Here is an 11,968-nt window from a genome sequence, read left to right as displayed (position 1 = left end):
CCTCCCTGCCTCACGGCTCTCTGCAGAACCAGAAGCTGCTGCTGGAGAACCAGCTCCTGCGGGAAAAGACGTGTAACCTCGCTCTGGAGAACCAGGAGCTCCGCTGCCGCCTGGGTTTAGATGCTCTAAAATCGGAGGAGGAGGAGTCCAAGGTGAGCTGTCTGCCGCGCTGCTGGTCTCCCTCTTCCTGGGCAGAGCCTGCCGAGAGCTCCTGGGGGAACCTGCGTGGCCGTGGGCGGGGAGGAGCGGCCGGGTGCTGAGAGCTCTCCAGCTGGAGCTGCCGTGCTGGGCAGAGGGACGCTGCCTGTGCCAGAAGCACTCCTGCTCTCTGAGTGGAGGCTTTTACCCAGGCTGAGCCATGCCGAGTCTGAAGTGGGGGGTGCTGGTGGTGTGGGAGATGGCACACCGGCTCGTTCCAAGCTGATTTAAGGCTATTTCATCTGCTTCTCTGCATTACCTCCTAGAGGTGAAGTAGTAACTGCTAGTCACGTATGTTTCAGAGGAACAGGGGGTGTAGTGGGAGGGGGTCAGGCTCTCATTTAAGTGACAAAACAAATCTGCAAATGTGTGGAAGGCTGAGCCAGCTCTGGAAGTGGTCTTGCCTTCAGGTTCCTACTGCACAAGCAACTGAAGAATCTAATGTTGGAAGCCATTGCAGGAAGAGCATGATTTTCAGGATTATGTACTGTCTGCCGTAGTGTTTATGGTGTCTAACTGGATTTTTTTTTCCTTTGGCACAGGTTGTGAAGGAATCGCAGGTGGATGAGATTAGATTGGTGACCGGGTCCGCTGAGTCCGCAGCACTCAGACTACGTGTTCCTCTGCAGCAGGTGCAGGCCCAGCAGTCACCATTTCTGATAGCTTTCACATGGGTTCTGATGGCAGTGACTCTTCAGACTCGGAGGTGAGCATCTACTCCTATCCAAAATGCCCATGCAATTCAGAACCACAGTGGATTTAGGACTAGTGTTGTAGCTTCCTGATGTAAAGTCACTTGATGACTTTCCATAGTTGCTGCTTTTCAAAGCATTGGAATGCCATACCCAACAGCTGTGTTAAGCTGTATCCAGTGAGTACAGGAGTTCATGCAACTTCAAGTCCAGATTCCATAAAATCTTAGAGCATATTGCCTGAAACAGTCTTTTAGCTCTTACAGCAGGATACAGATACCAAAAGCTTTTGCTGTGTTGTTGGGGGGCAGGGGGGAACTTGAGGATCACTTTGCTGCTATTCTGGTAGTTAGCAAAGCTGTTAACTTAAAGCTTGTCCCCTATGAATGATACTTGGAAATGTAAGGATGGGCATCTTTCACCTTTTAGAAAACCCACCCCTCCCTGCTTTGCTCATGGGCAGGTCTGCCTCAGCCAGGTTCTGGTGCTTGCTCCGTGGAGCCAGCAGGCAGTGTGGTGGTGTTGGCACCTGATGGGCCTAAGATCTTGAGGAGTTTCCAACAGGCTGTGAATATTGAATGTGTGTAGGATTCTACAGGGACTGCCAGTACCCTTATGGAAATGTTAATGGATAAAGAATTTCTGGAAGATGAGTAATTGCCTTAACTGTCTGTTGTGATAGTGGTGTTCTTGGTCGAACTTCTAGCTCTGTGATCACATCAGCATACTTTTAACATCCAGGTGGGGGTTGACAGATGCCACAACTGATGTTTTGCTGTAGCAGTGGTAAGCTGTCTCTCTGAATCAGTATTTTCATTTTGCAGTCTGATCTCCTATTGGGCTTTCTGGACAGTCTGGACCCAGAGATGTTTCTCAAATACGCTGACTCAGAATCAACATGCCTGGGAAAGCTGGAGGAAGAGATGTGCGGAGAAACAAATTCCATACCAACCTCCTCCTCTCCCTCTTTGGGGTCCTCATCAGCTAAGCTGGAGGCCATTAATGAACTGATAAGGTTTGATCATGTGTACACAAAGCCCCTAGTACTGGAGATCCCTGTTAAAGTGGGCAACCAAACCAATATGCTCGTAAAAATTGAGGAAGTATCTCTCTCTCAATCTGAAGACAAAGCTGCCCCTGAGGTCCCAGTATCTGTGAAAGAGGAGCCTGTAGACAGCTTCATGCCTGAGCTGGGCATCTCTCATCTGCTTTCCTCTCATCATAGCCTTGCAGCCTCAAGCTATCTGTTGGATGCCTGCAGTGACTCTGGATATGAAGGATCCCTGTCGCCCTTCAGTGACATGTCCTCTCCACTTGACGCTGAGCACGCTTGGGAGGATAGTTTTCCCCAACTGATCAGTGTCTAACTCAGTAGTGTTAACTCCCCTTGGATAACTATCCTGGCAGGATAACAGGATATGCCCCTTCAGGGTGTGTGTGGGGGTGAAAAATCAAGTGTATTCAGAAAAGTGTTGCTCACTTCTAGCCATGCTAGTAGATGGAGTGATGGCCAGTGCATTTCTCTGGTATGAAAAGCCTAGGCTGTCCTGTCCCGCCCTCCCCTGGACCCCCATCAGCGGTGGCTGATGAGGGAGGAAAGCTTGTTTCTCAGTAACTTGCCAATTCTACGTGAACCTGAAACTGTGCATTTTGTTTTCCATTTCAAATAACACCAAAACCAGCAGTGGGATATTTGTGTATAGACAGCTGGGTTAAAACTAGTCTGTACCTCTTGCAGATTTACTGTGTAAATGCTTGTTTTCCATTTGCTATGTAGAGTTGCTTTCTCCATTTCATATTTAACTGTATTGGTGCAATTAAAATGCAGTGCAGCTCGCTGACCCTCTTTTGCCTTGGCTCTCAGCAGGGAGGGGAGAGTATCTGCCTCTCGCAGAGCTTGAAGCTGATAAGAAATATCTAGGTCTCCTTACACCAACCAGCAGTGCTGTGGTGTATGTGGCTGGATGTGCTGGGAGTGCCTGATGTTGCAAATGCTGATCAAGGGAGATGTTTGTGTGATGGCCAGAGCTGCTAGAGCGGAACATGCGGCCCGAATGGGGAATGCAGCTGGCAGTAGCCTGGTGTGTGACTAAAACTGCGGTAGTATCTTCCTGTTGGCCAGTAATGCCATGCCAAAGCCAGTCTGAGCGAAGGGGAAGGCATTGAAGTGGCGTCTAGTGTTGGTGAAGCAGTGAGGTGTACGGGGGGGAAGGTGCAGATTCTGTTACCACAGGGATTCTTGAAGCATAAAATAGACTTTGCAGGAGCCAATTTCATATAACTCAGTAGGACTTTTCTGTCCTCATCCACAATGTTCCAGCATTGCAGTGTTAAAAACACTTGGAGTGACTGAGAAGAAACTGAAATCTTGTGCTGAGAGCTGCTCCAGGTGCTGGCACAGCTGTTCTTGGTTTCTGTGCTGTTTTGTGTCTTGCATTAGATTGTGACAAAAATAACTGGACGTGGGGGATGGGATGGGGGAATTGGTCACTAGCACTTGAGGGGACAGAACTGCTTGGATTACAAACTTGAGTAACTTAGCTTGTGATAAAGCATTCTGTCTGAATACTGGCCAGCAGCAAAAGCTACGGCTGTGCGGTACAGCAGGAACACAGATGGTAAAATGGACTTTAAGTAGTCTTGGTGTAAGTTGCTTTACTTTGAAGCTGGAAAATGGGGATGACTGCAAGAGGAGCCTTAGTACAACCCTCACATGTTGTGAGACCAAAAGTGAGAATTTGATCCATAGTTTTGCCTTAATTTTCCTCAGTATTATTGGAACTCCTTCTGAAATTCAAAAGTGAACTTAATTTCATCAGAAGATGTAAGGGAGGAATTTAATTTCTTTACAACTTGGCTCTACATTTGGAGTTGCAGTTGGACACAGGTTACAGGGGTAAGTATGTAGCAGCTCAAAGTAGCACCTGCAAAGGATGGATACTTCTCATCCTTTCCTCGGGGCTACAGGAAGGTTAAAATTAGCACAGCCAAGATGTGCAGCCCATCACGCTGCGCTTGTGGTGGTTTTCCCTGTTCTCAGACATCTGCTTTCTGAACGGTGGTGCAATAGAAGACTTGACGTAGTAATGGATGGGACTGGCTCTGTTCAGTGCCAGCAGCACTGCCACCCTGTGACTTGTGCAACTTGGAGCCAAACACAGCTGGTGTCTCAATGAGCCACAGATTTTTAATACCTAAAAACTTCAGGGAGGAGTGTTACGGTCACATTCCTATCATATTTGGAAATGGACTCTTTAATAGGTTCACAAACCTTAAGCACTGTAGCCAAAGATGTTGAATGCAGTAATGTTTACACTGTTTTCCTTCCCTTTCTGAACTTCACAGCTAGTGGTATTTCTTGGCATGATTCACCCTGATTTAATGGCAGCATTAGGTTCCAGGACAAGCTGCTAATATTTATTGAGCTCTCTTCCACTAAAAGGACACAAATAGTTCTTGTTGGGCATCTGGAAGCTGAGCAGCATCACAATTCCTATTAGCGCTAATATTTACTAGAATCAAACCCAGTTAGGTGCTGCCAAGGCAGAATGGGGGGGTGGGGTCTCCTCTGTATGTATATTGATAGAGTACCTCAATGTCCACAGATCAAAGTGTGGGAATTTAAGCTGTCAGTGGGATCTTTATCTGAGATCTCCCTGTAGGTGAGAGGCACCAAGTTGAACTAAACGTAAAGCTGGGGCAGCAGCAACACGTGCCCAGAGTGCTTCCTTAGGATGATCTGATGGTTTTAACTTCTGTTTTGGAGTCCCGCTTGCCTCACAACAAGGATGGACTTAGACCCTGTGGTTCATGTGTAGGTTATGCCCGCATTTGATTAAATAAATCTTCTGTGAGGGAAGCCATGCAGCTGCTACACGACACAAGTCTGTGCCTCTCCGCAGGGCTGGCTCAGGAGCAGAGGTACTCCTCCCCTCTACAGCTTCCAGCCACATCCCCAGGGAGACTCACCAGCCAGGGCAGCCTTACACAATCCTAAATGGGTTGGGCATTACTTCGCTCCTGCTCTGCATCAGTCTTGGCTGAATCCACAGTACAACTTCGGCCAAGTCAAACACTGACTCACTTAGAAACCAGGGGGGTTTATTATTGTTTTGCACTATAGATCTGAGGTGCTTTTTTTTCCCTCATTTTGAAAGCAAACATAACAGTGGTCTAGCACACCTATCAGTACCCTTCAACTGCCAGAAAAAATTGTTGAACAGAAGCTGTTAAACAAAAGAGCAACAAGTGTTACATTCCAATCAAAAAATTAAAATTTCAACTTGTTTTAAAACTCTCATCAGGCACTTCGTGAGTTTTACACAGAGCTAAGCAAGCTAGGCGTTCGTAATTTTAGTCCGAAGTGAAATGAAAGGCCTTAAAACAAGCTATGGCAACACCTTTTGGTAACCCTCTGCTCTGTTAGAGGCCCTCAGCTCATGACTCTTCATTTCTGGCAGCTTCAGGTTTATTCGGCCCTGCCATTGTCCACCCCTGCACTGTGGGACACCACCGTGGAGAAGTCACATGCCCTTGGGACAACGTAGTTCAATAAGAGTATTTCACCCTCCAGGTGAAGGACTGGACATACACTCTCAAGGTTTTCACTTTTACTAGGAATGAAGCACAGCCATCTAAAAAACATTTTAGAAAATTTATTGAAAACTGACATACAAAGGGTGATTTGGTCCCAAGAGAAGACAGACCAGAATCACATCTTCCATATTCAAAATAAAGTTCTTCCTAATACTGCATCACATTTGCCATCCCGTTTGTAAACAGCATTAATCAAAAGTCTTAAGGAAGCCAACAACAAATGAAACTGTTACAGAAGTTGGAAAAAACACCCAGTAGCTTGTTCTCCCTTACCCTCTCCATGTCATTGCTACAGCAAGAATCTTGATTCCTGCTCTACCCCCCTCTTCCCCTCCTCTATCAACTTCAGGGGTTCAACCCTATTCTCCCCTACAAGAGCAAAAATGGATTATGAAAAACTTAAATGTTTTTTACTAAAGCAAATTTCTTGGACACATCTTTTTCCCACCCTGTGGTCTTTGTCAACACTCCACCGCGACACTCGTGTTTCCGATGGCGGAACAGTGGGTCAGCAATGCTGTCTTATCATCAAACAGCTCAGAGGAAATGCACCTCTGAAAGTCAGCCTTTGGTACACAGATGACAGGAATAAAGGTATGCTTAAAAGCCAGCCACAAACATCTCCTTCTGCAAATTTGGTATGCAATTTGCCATTTTTAAGAGCTAAAAACCTGCATCCAGATTTGATGTATTTAGGCCTCCCATGGTTTTCTACACCCTGTCGCAATTTTGCTGAGCTGGTTTCAAAGTTTGGAATTTTTGGGATTCAGAGCTATCAGCTAAACCAGTTCCAACCTTGAACTTTCACTACAATGCTGCAAGCTTAAAACAGACCATTACATGGAGGCACCACATTTTCCACCTGCCGTGCCTACCGCCTTCTCCAAGCTGCACGGCTTCACTTTACACTCAAGCAACACAGAGTGCCAAACGCTGTAGTTTTTAAGCGTGTTCAGCACCTTAATACATGAGAAATCTGACACACTACATGCAAGAGCTTTACAGAAGTCCCTGAAATGAAGTTAGACAGAACAGCCAGATAAAGCTGCGCACGTTCTCCATTTTAATAAAGGTTCCGGAATGGTAAAGTTACACACCAATTTCCGGAGTAATACCAATTCAAATGTTGGGATGTTTTTTGTGAAGTTCTGAAATGTTTTACCAGCAGAGAGCAAATTTCACGCAACCTTCGACAAGAGCAGCAAGATAGACAGGATTTAACAAACAGGGGCATCTTTTGAACAAAGCTTCTGCTGTCAGCCAGAAGAAAGGAAAGCGCGACTGCAAAAAAGAGAAGCTTGATTTTAAACTATCGACTATGAGTTATTCAACAGTAAAAACAAATCACCATAAAGATTATCAATTAGCTGCGCAAAGGAAGAGTAGATTTTCTTAGGCAAACAGCTGCATCACTGCGTACCTGCTCCTCTACGGTAGCAAGACGGCAAAACCAGACTGGGATGCCGAGACTGAACAGAACCTGTAACTTGGGATTGCTTACGAAAAGCCTCCATTCGGGTATCTCTGAGAAAGCTCAAGGACTTAAGAACAGCAGCTAAGATTCTCTGCCTTGTTTAAGGGTTTTAAGCATAATGGAGCTGTTGTGCGTTGAGGAAGGTACAAGCAGTAACTCACCGAGGATTCCTTTTCTTAACACCCCAAGCGAGGTACAAAATCCTTTTGGCACACATCTGTACGAACTACGTGACGTTACATTAATGGCATATGTTCTGGCTTAACGTTTAAGTCTAGATTCCCTCAGGAAGAAGACAAGGAGCTTTTTTACTTCACCACCAATGCCAGCAGTCTCAGATTTGGTTACAGACGGTAACGAGCATTTGACCCTCTTTACGCCAGAAAGCAGCTCCCTGTTATCTGAGTCACTCACCACGTTTATCAACATTAAGGGATGCCATTTATTTAGCCAAAAGTTACACTGTCTTCAACTGACTCTCCAACCCGACAGATATGGAGACTCCCAGCACAGTGTAAAATGCAAATCCTTTGGCTGGAAAACACTTTTCTTCAGACTTTGCATCCTTTGGGGAAGGGGCATCAAAAACCCACAAACACAACGTAGGAGCCAATGAACCAACAATGACTGAGGTTAGTAGGTATCTTGCTGCTTCTCCAAAGCATGAGGCTTATGTGTAGCTACAACATTCCTCCCTACACACTGCAGAATGTGTGATTTCTATATTCCAGTGTACATCAAGAACAAACCAGCCACAGATGCAATAGTGTGAAAAGCTGCATTTCCATACAGATTGCTTCTCCATCTGTGACTAGACTGAAGTATTTCTTCCTTTCCATACCCTTTTGTAATTGAAATTAAACGAACTGAGCAAGCATAGTATGTGCACCGAAGTCTTAACGGCTCCGTACGTGAAGGATGCGGCTTCAGCCAAGTTACATTCAGTATTTGGATTTTATACTTGACCAAGGACAATTAAGAGGATGTCTCACCATTAAGCGAGATGGAAAGCTAACTCCTTGTTCCAAAGGCCCCTGAATTACCTTCTCAATAAAACCAAGAATAGTTAACAGACCAGAGTAGAGAAACCTTGGGTTCAGTTTCCTTAAGCTGTGTCTGGCCAACCCACATTCTTATGACTGTTAGTAGGAAAACCAAAAACAAATAATAAAACTTCAGATTCACACATCAAACCAGAAAGAAAGAGGGAATCAAAACCAGCAACAAAACCCATCAGAAGCTCACCATGTCCAGTCTAAAATCTACAGCTCCATTTCTTCTTCTGTACAGCCAGAGATTCCCAAACTAGCATAGGGATCTGGAGACATGCCAGTCTGTTGTGATTCAGGGAATGTTTCAGTCTGTGGGTCAAAAGCAGCTCTTGGCGTTGACTGCTTGGCTTGACACCCTTCTGTACTCTGCTGCTGGAAGTTCTTTCCAGAAACAGACTTCAGTTTATCTGTGAGAAATTCAGGAAGAGGTTTCCAAAGCACCAGCTCCATAGAAGGACGGCTCCTGGAAGGGATGGAGTTTCAGTTAAATTTAAGTTCTCCAATCACAACTATTAAATGCAGAAGAGTGAGTATTTTCACCCTTTGTGCAAGCCTGGAACTATATTCCAGTATCCATAATACCTTTCTTTTTTCCCCCTCTCCTATTCAATTTCCTCTTCCTTAACTCATTCCATTACTTCTAGTTCTAACTCTGTATTTTCTTCTGCACCAAACCTGATGACCACTGTCATCACAGGTCACACTTCAGGACCACCTTCTTTTGGAATCTCACATGCATAAAGACCAAGACACAATGGTTTCTTCACCAAATTTCACACTGTACAAGTGAGGAGCACAAAACAGACAGCTCGATGACCACCGTAGTTACACTTATTTCTCTTTTACATGAGGATAGATTTTCCTGGTTTTGACCAGATGGATGGTCTGGGATACAACGTTGGCTGCATCATGCAGTAATTAAGGACACCTCCACAAACATGAGACTGGGTCTCTCTTTTCATTTGCATGTCTCAGCTACATTGCACCATGATTTCCTCCAGAACTTACATAGATTCTATTATTTTCTTTGTCAGGACTTCACCAAAATCCCTCTTCATCCCTTTTTTAAGGGTATCTGACAGGATAAGAGTGGGCAGATTGCTAACATTTCCATCAGCATGAACTTCCTCATCTTCATCAATTATCCTAGGAATGGAGGGGGAAGAGGGAGATAAACACTATTGAGCATACTGTTAACAGGCACATCAACTGCAGACTACAGTTACATCTTCGTGCACTGCACTGTACGGTGTAGATACCGGACTGAGGCTGGGTACCAGAAGCAGCGGGGCCAAACACCAGCCTCTCTTGGGCCAATATACCCTAAGAACGACTGCTGCCATAGAAACCACTTGAGCAGCTATGCCACTTCTGGTACCTGAGCTAGCTTTGTCATCCCCGCACCGACCAACGGCGCACAGCGCAGACATCCACTAAGAAATACATCACTTCAGGGGAAACTATGATTCAGTCACATTACAAGAGTGAGCCTCAGCTAGGCAGCAGCTCTGCCTGCTCAACTCCCCGTATCTTAACTTGAAGAGTTGTTGAAAAGCTACTGAATATGGTTCTTAACCTTTAATGACGTTGCACCGATTTCTCAGAGATGAAAACAGTACGAAAAGTTGAAGCATTTAGAATGCATCGGTGCTATCTCCTTTGGTTTTGGTAAACCTTTGAAAGAAAACTCAGCAGAGTAGCTAGGAAGGATGGGGAACAATCGTCTGAGAGGTTCAAAGCACACTTTGTAATGGAGATATAGCCACATAATGACACACATCACTACTCTGATTTACCCATGGAAAAAATAAAATAATCTAACAGTACCTTGCTTCCCTTCACGCACCATCTATGGAGTAATCATCTAAAAAAAAATCTTGTTTTATAAATGATATAACTTTGGCTTTTGTAGTAACTGTCTGCAGTGGTCATCTTAGAAATTTCAGAATACTAGCTCAACTGCAATCAGCTCATACACACACGTGACATTCCCAGAAATCTTTCAAAGGCAAGAACGCACAGTACATTCATTAAGTAATGCAATATACTGCCCACAGCCACCCCACTGCCCCAGTATCAAGCCACATGGTATTTAACAGCAAGGTGAACCTCAGTTTTATTGCCTGTGTGCAGAGATCTCTCTGGTTCGTGCTATTCTCTACACTGGCAAATCCATATCTGTCTTGAGCATCCAGAAGTATCACGTCACAAAACATGCTGCAGTTGGTTAAAAAAAGCTGAGCTCAAGTTTGACCAGATAACATCAGTTAAAATTTGAGCCCTGGATACTCACAAGAGCATAAAAGCCTATTATGGTCTACAGATGCTGCGTAACGGCTGTGAAAAGGGGGTTATTTATTCAGCATCTCTTGCTCTAGCACCCTCAATTTCAGATCACAGTATCAGCCCCAAGACTCATAGGGGCCATTGGTAGTCAGAAATAGTGTTACCACCCTGCTAAATGCCAGATTTACCCCTTAATGCCCACCAAAAAAAGGGAAAGCTCAGCAAAGCCAGTCTACTCAATCCCTGCATTTACCTGTCCTCAATTTCCTGAAGCTTCCTGCGAGCAACCTCGCACTGCTGTTCCCCCATTGTCTGATCCATTTCTTCAGAGGGAATTTCTAACATGGCAGTTTCAGGTTCGCTGCCACCATACTGACTTGCTACCTCCCCAGCTGCCTGCTGACCTGCACAGAGAATCCATTCGTCGGTGCTGGGATTCAAAGGGCAATTTTTGTCTCCTGTCAGTCTCTTCTTCCGCACAGGAAAACTAGGAAACAAAATAAGTTAACAATTGTCAAAGAGAAATGCAGCATTCTACAGGAAAAACACCACCGCTATAGGAAGTCATGTGCATTTCAACAGAATCGACACGCTGTGGAAACACAACCTCCATGAAGAAAATAAATCCACACTGCTCTTATTAAAACGTGGGTACCCATGCAAGAAAAATCAGCGCTACACAATAAATTAGGTAACTGAAACGGGTTTGGGCTCACGTGCAATTCAGGGCAAGAGTTCCAAACAGAAACAATTTCCCTTCCTGCATATGCTGAGGTGAGATGTGCTCAAATCTTTACAGAAAACAAAAAGTAAATTCAGATTTTTCAGGCTATAAAAGACAAGTCTAATTTACCCTTCTGCCTCATCTTGGAGCTTATGTTTCTTCCCACCGCGAACAGAGATACTGAAAAAGAAAAACAAATGGTTATTTAACTTTTCGTTGTATTTTCCAGTGACGCTGACATTTTCAAACAGTATTTTCCTCCCTTTAAAAGTTTCACTTCCCACTAAGAGCAACAGTTGCAGTAGGTACCCAGCTGTGAAGGGAGGGGAAGCTTCGGACAATAACTGACCCCTTTTTTTCCAAAGAAAATCAAGGAAGGCTGAAATTATGCAGTTCTCCGAGCAGAATTCTGTGCAAATTTTTCCTCCTTTACGTTATTCTTTTTTTTTCAAAAGGGACACGCCCAATTTTTGCTAAAATTCAAACACTGCGACACGCGGTCCAACTTCAGTCAATACGTCGCCTCACAGTGACATACTCAAACAAACTATGGCCAAACAACACCTTATGTGAGCACAAAAACCTTAAATTATTCCATATGAGAGCAAGTTAAAGAAAAAGGGTAAGAAAAAGTCCGTGAGCTTAAAGCTTATCAAGGTGTTGGTAAACTGAATGGCAGTTCTTTCCTTCCGGAAGGTTCCTTCCGCCCCCACCAGCCAAGTTCAAGGCCGGGAAACACGCACAACACAATTCTAACCCCGTGCAAGCGGAACGTCACTAGGAGAAAACACATTACAACCCGCCTTCAGCAGAAAACCCATCTCAGGCCGCCAGCGCAGCTGAGAAACAGGCCCCTTCCCCGTCCCGGGGTCGCCGGCTTCGCACTCACCGGCTGCGGCCCAGCTGCGGGGGCAGGCCCTGCGCGGGGGCCGCACTGGTGAAGGAG

The 11,968-nt window shown here is 45.1% G+C and overlaps 2 protein-coding genes across 2 annotated transcripts; one reads left to right on the top strand and one right to left on the bottom strand.

The window, feature by feature from the left end:
- Positions 1–11: 11 nt before the first annotated feature.
- On the top strand, positions 12–2,257 carry XBP1 (X-box binding protein 1; the record flags this gene model as incomplete). Its single annotated transcript, XM_010151412.1, is given in 4 exon segments — positions 12–152; positions 741–798; positions 801–904; positions 1,715–2,257. Coding segments are annotated over 4 exon segments (846 nt in total), but the record flags the coding sequence as incomplete, so codon positions are not given.
- A 5,804-nt stretch (positions 2,258–8,061) lies between these two features.
- On the bottom strand, positions 8,062–11,202 carry CCDC117 (coiled-coil domain containing 117; the record flags this gene model as incomplete). Its single annotated transcript, XM_010151411.1, has 4 exons — positions 8,062–8,475; positions 9,021–9,158; positions 10,552–10,785; positions 11,152–11,202. Coding segments are annotated over 4 exons (676 nt in total), but the record flags the coding sequence as incomplete, so codon positions are not given.
- Positions 11,203–11,968: the final 766 nt, after the last annotated feature.

Source organism: Eurypyga helias, unplaced genomic scaffold (genome assembly GCF_000690775.1).
Source record: "Eurypyga helias isolate BGI_N326 unplaced genomic scaffold, ASM69077v1 scaffold14225, whole genome shotgun sequence".
In the NCBI taxonomy this organism is placed as follows: domain Eukaryota; kingdom Metazoa; phylum Chordata; class Aves; order Eurypygiformes; family Eurypygidae; genus Eurypyga; species Eurypyga helias.
The sequence above is the reverse complement of the archived record's forward strand: the minus strand, read 5'-3'. Positions and strand labels throughout refer to the sequence as shown.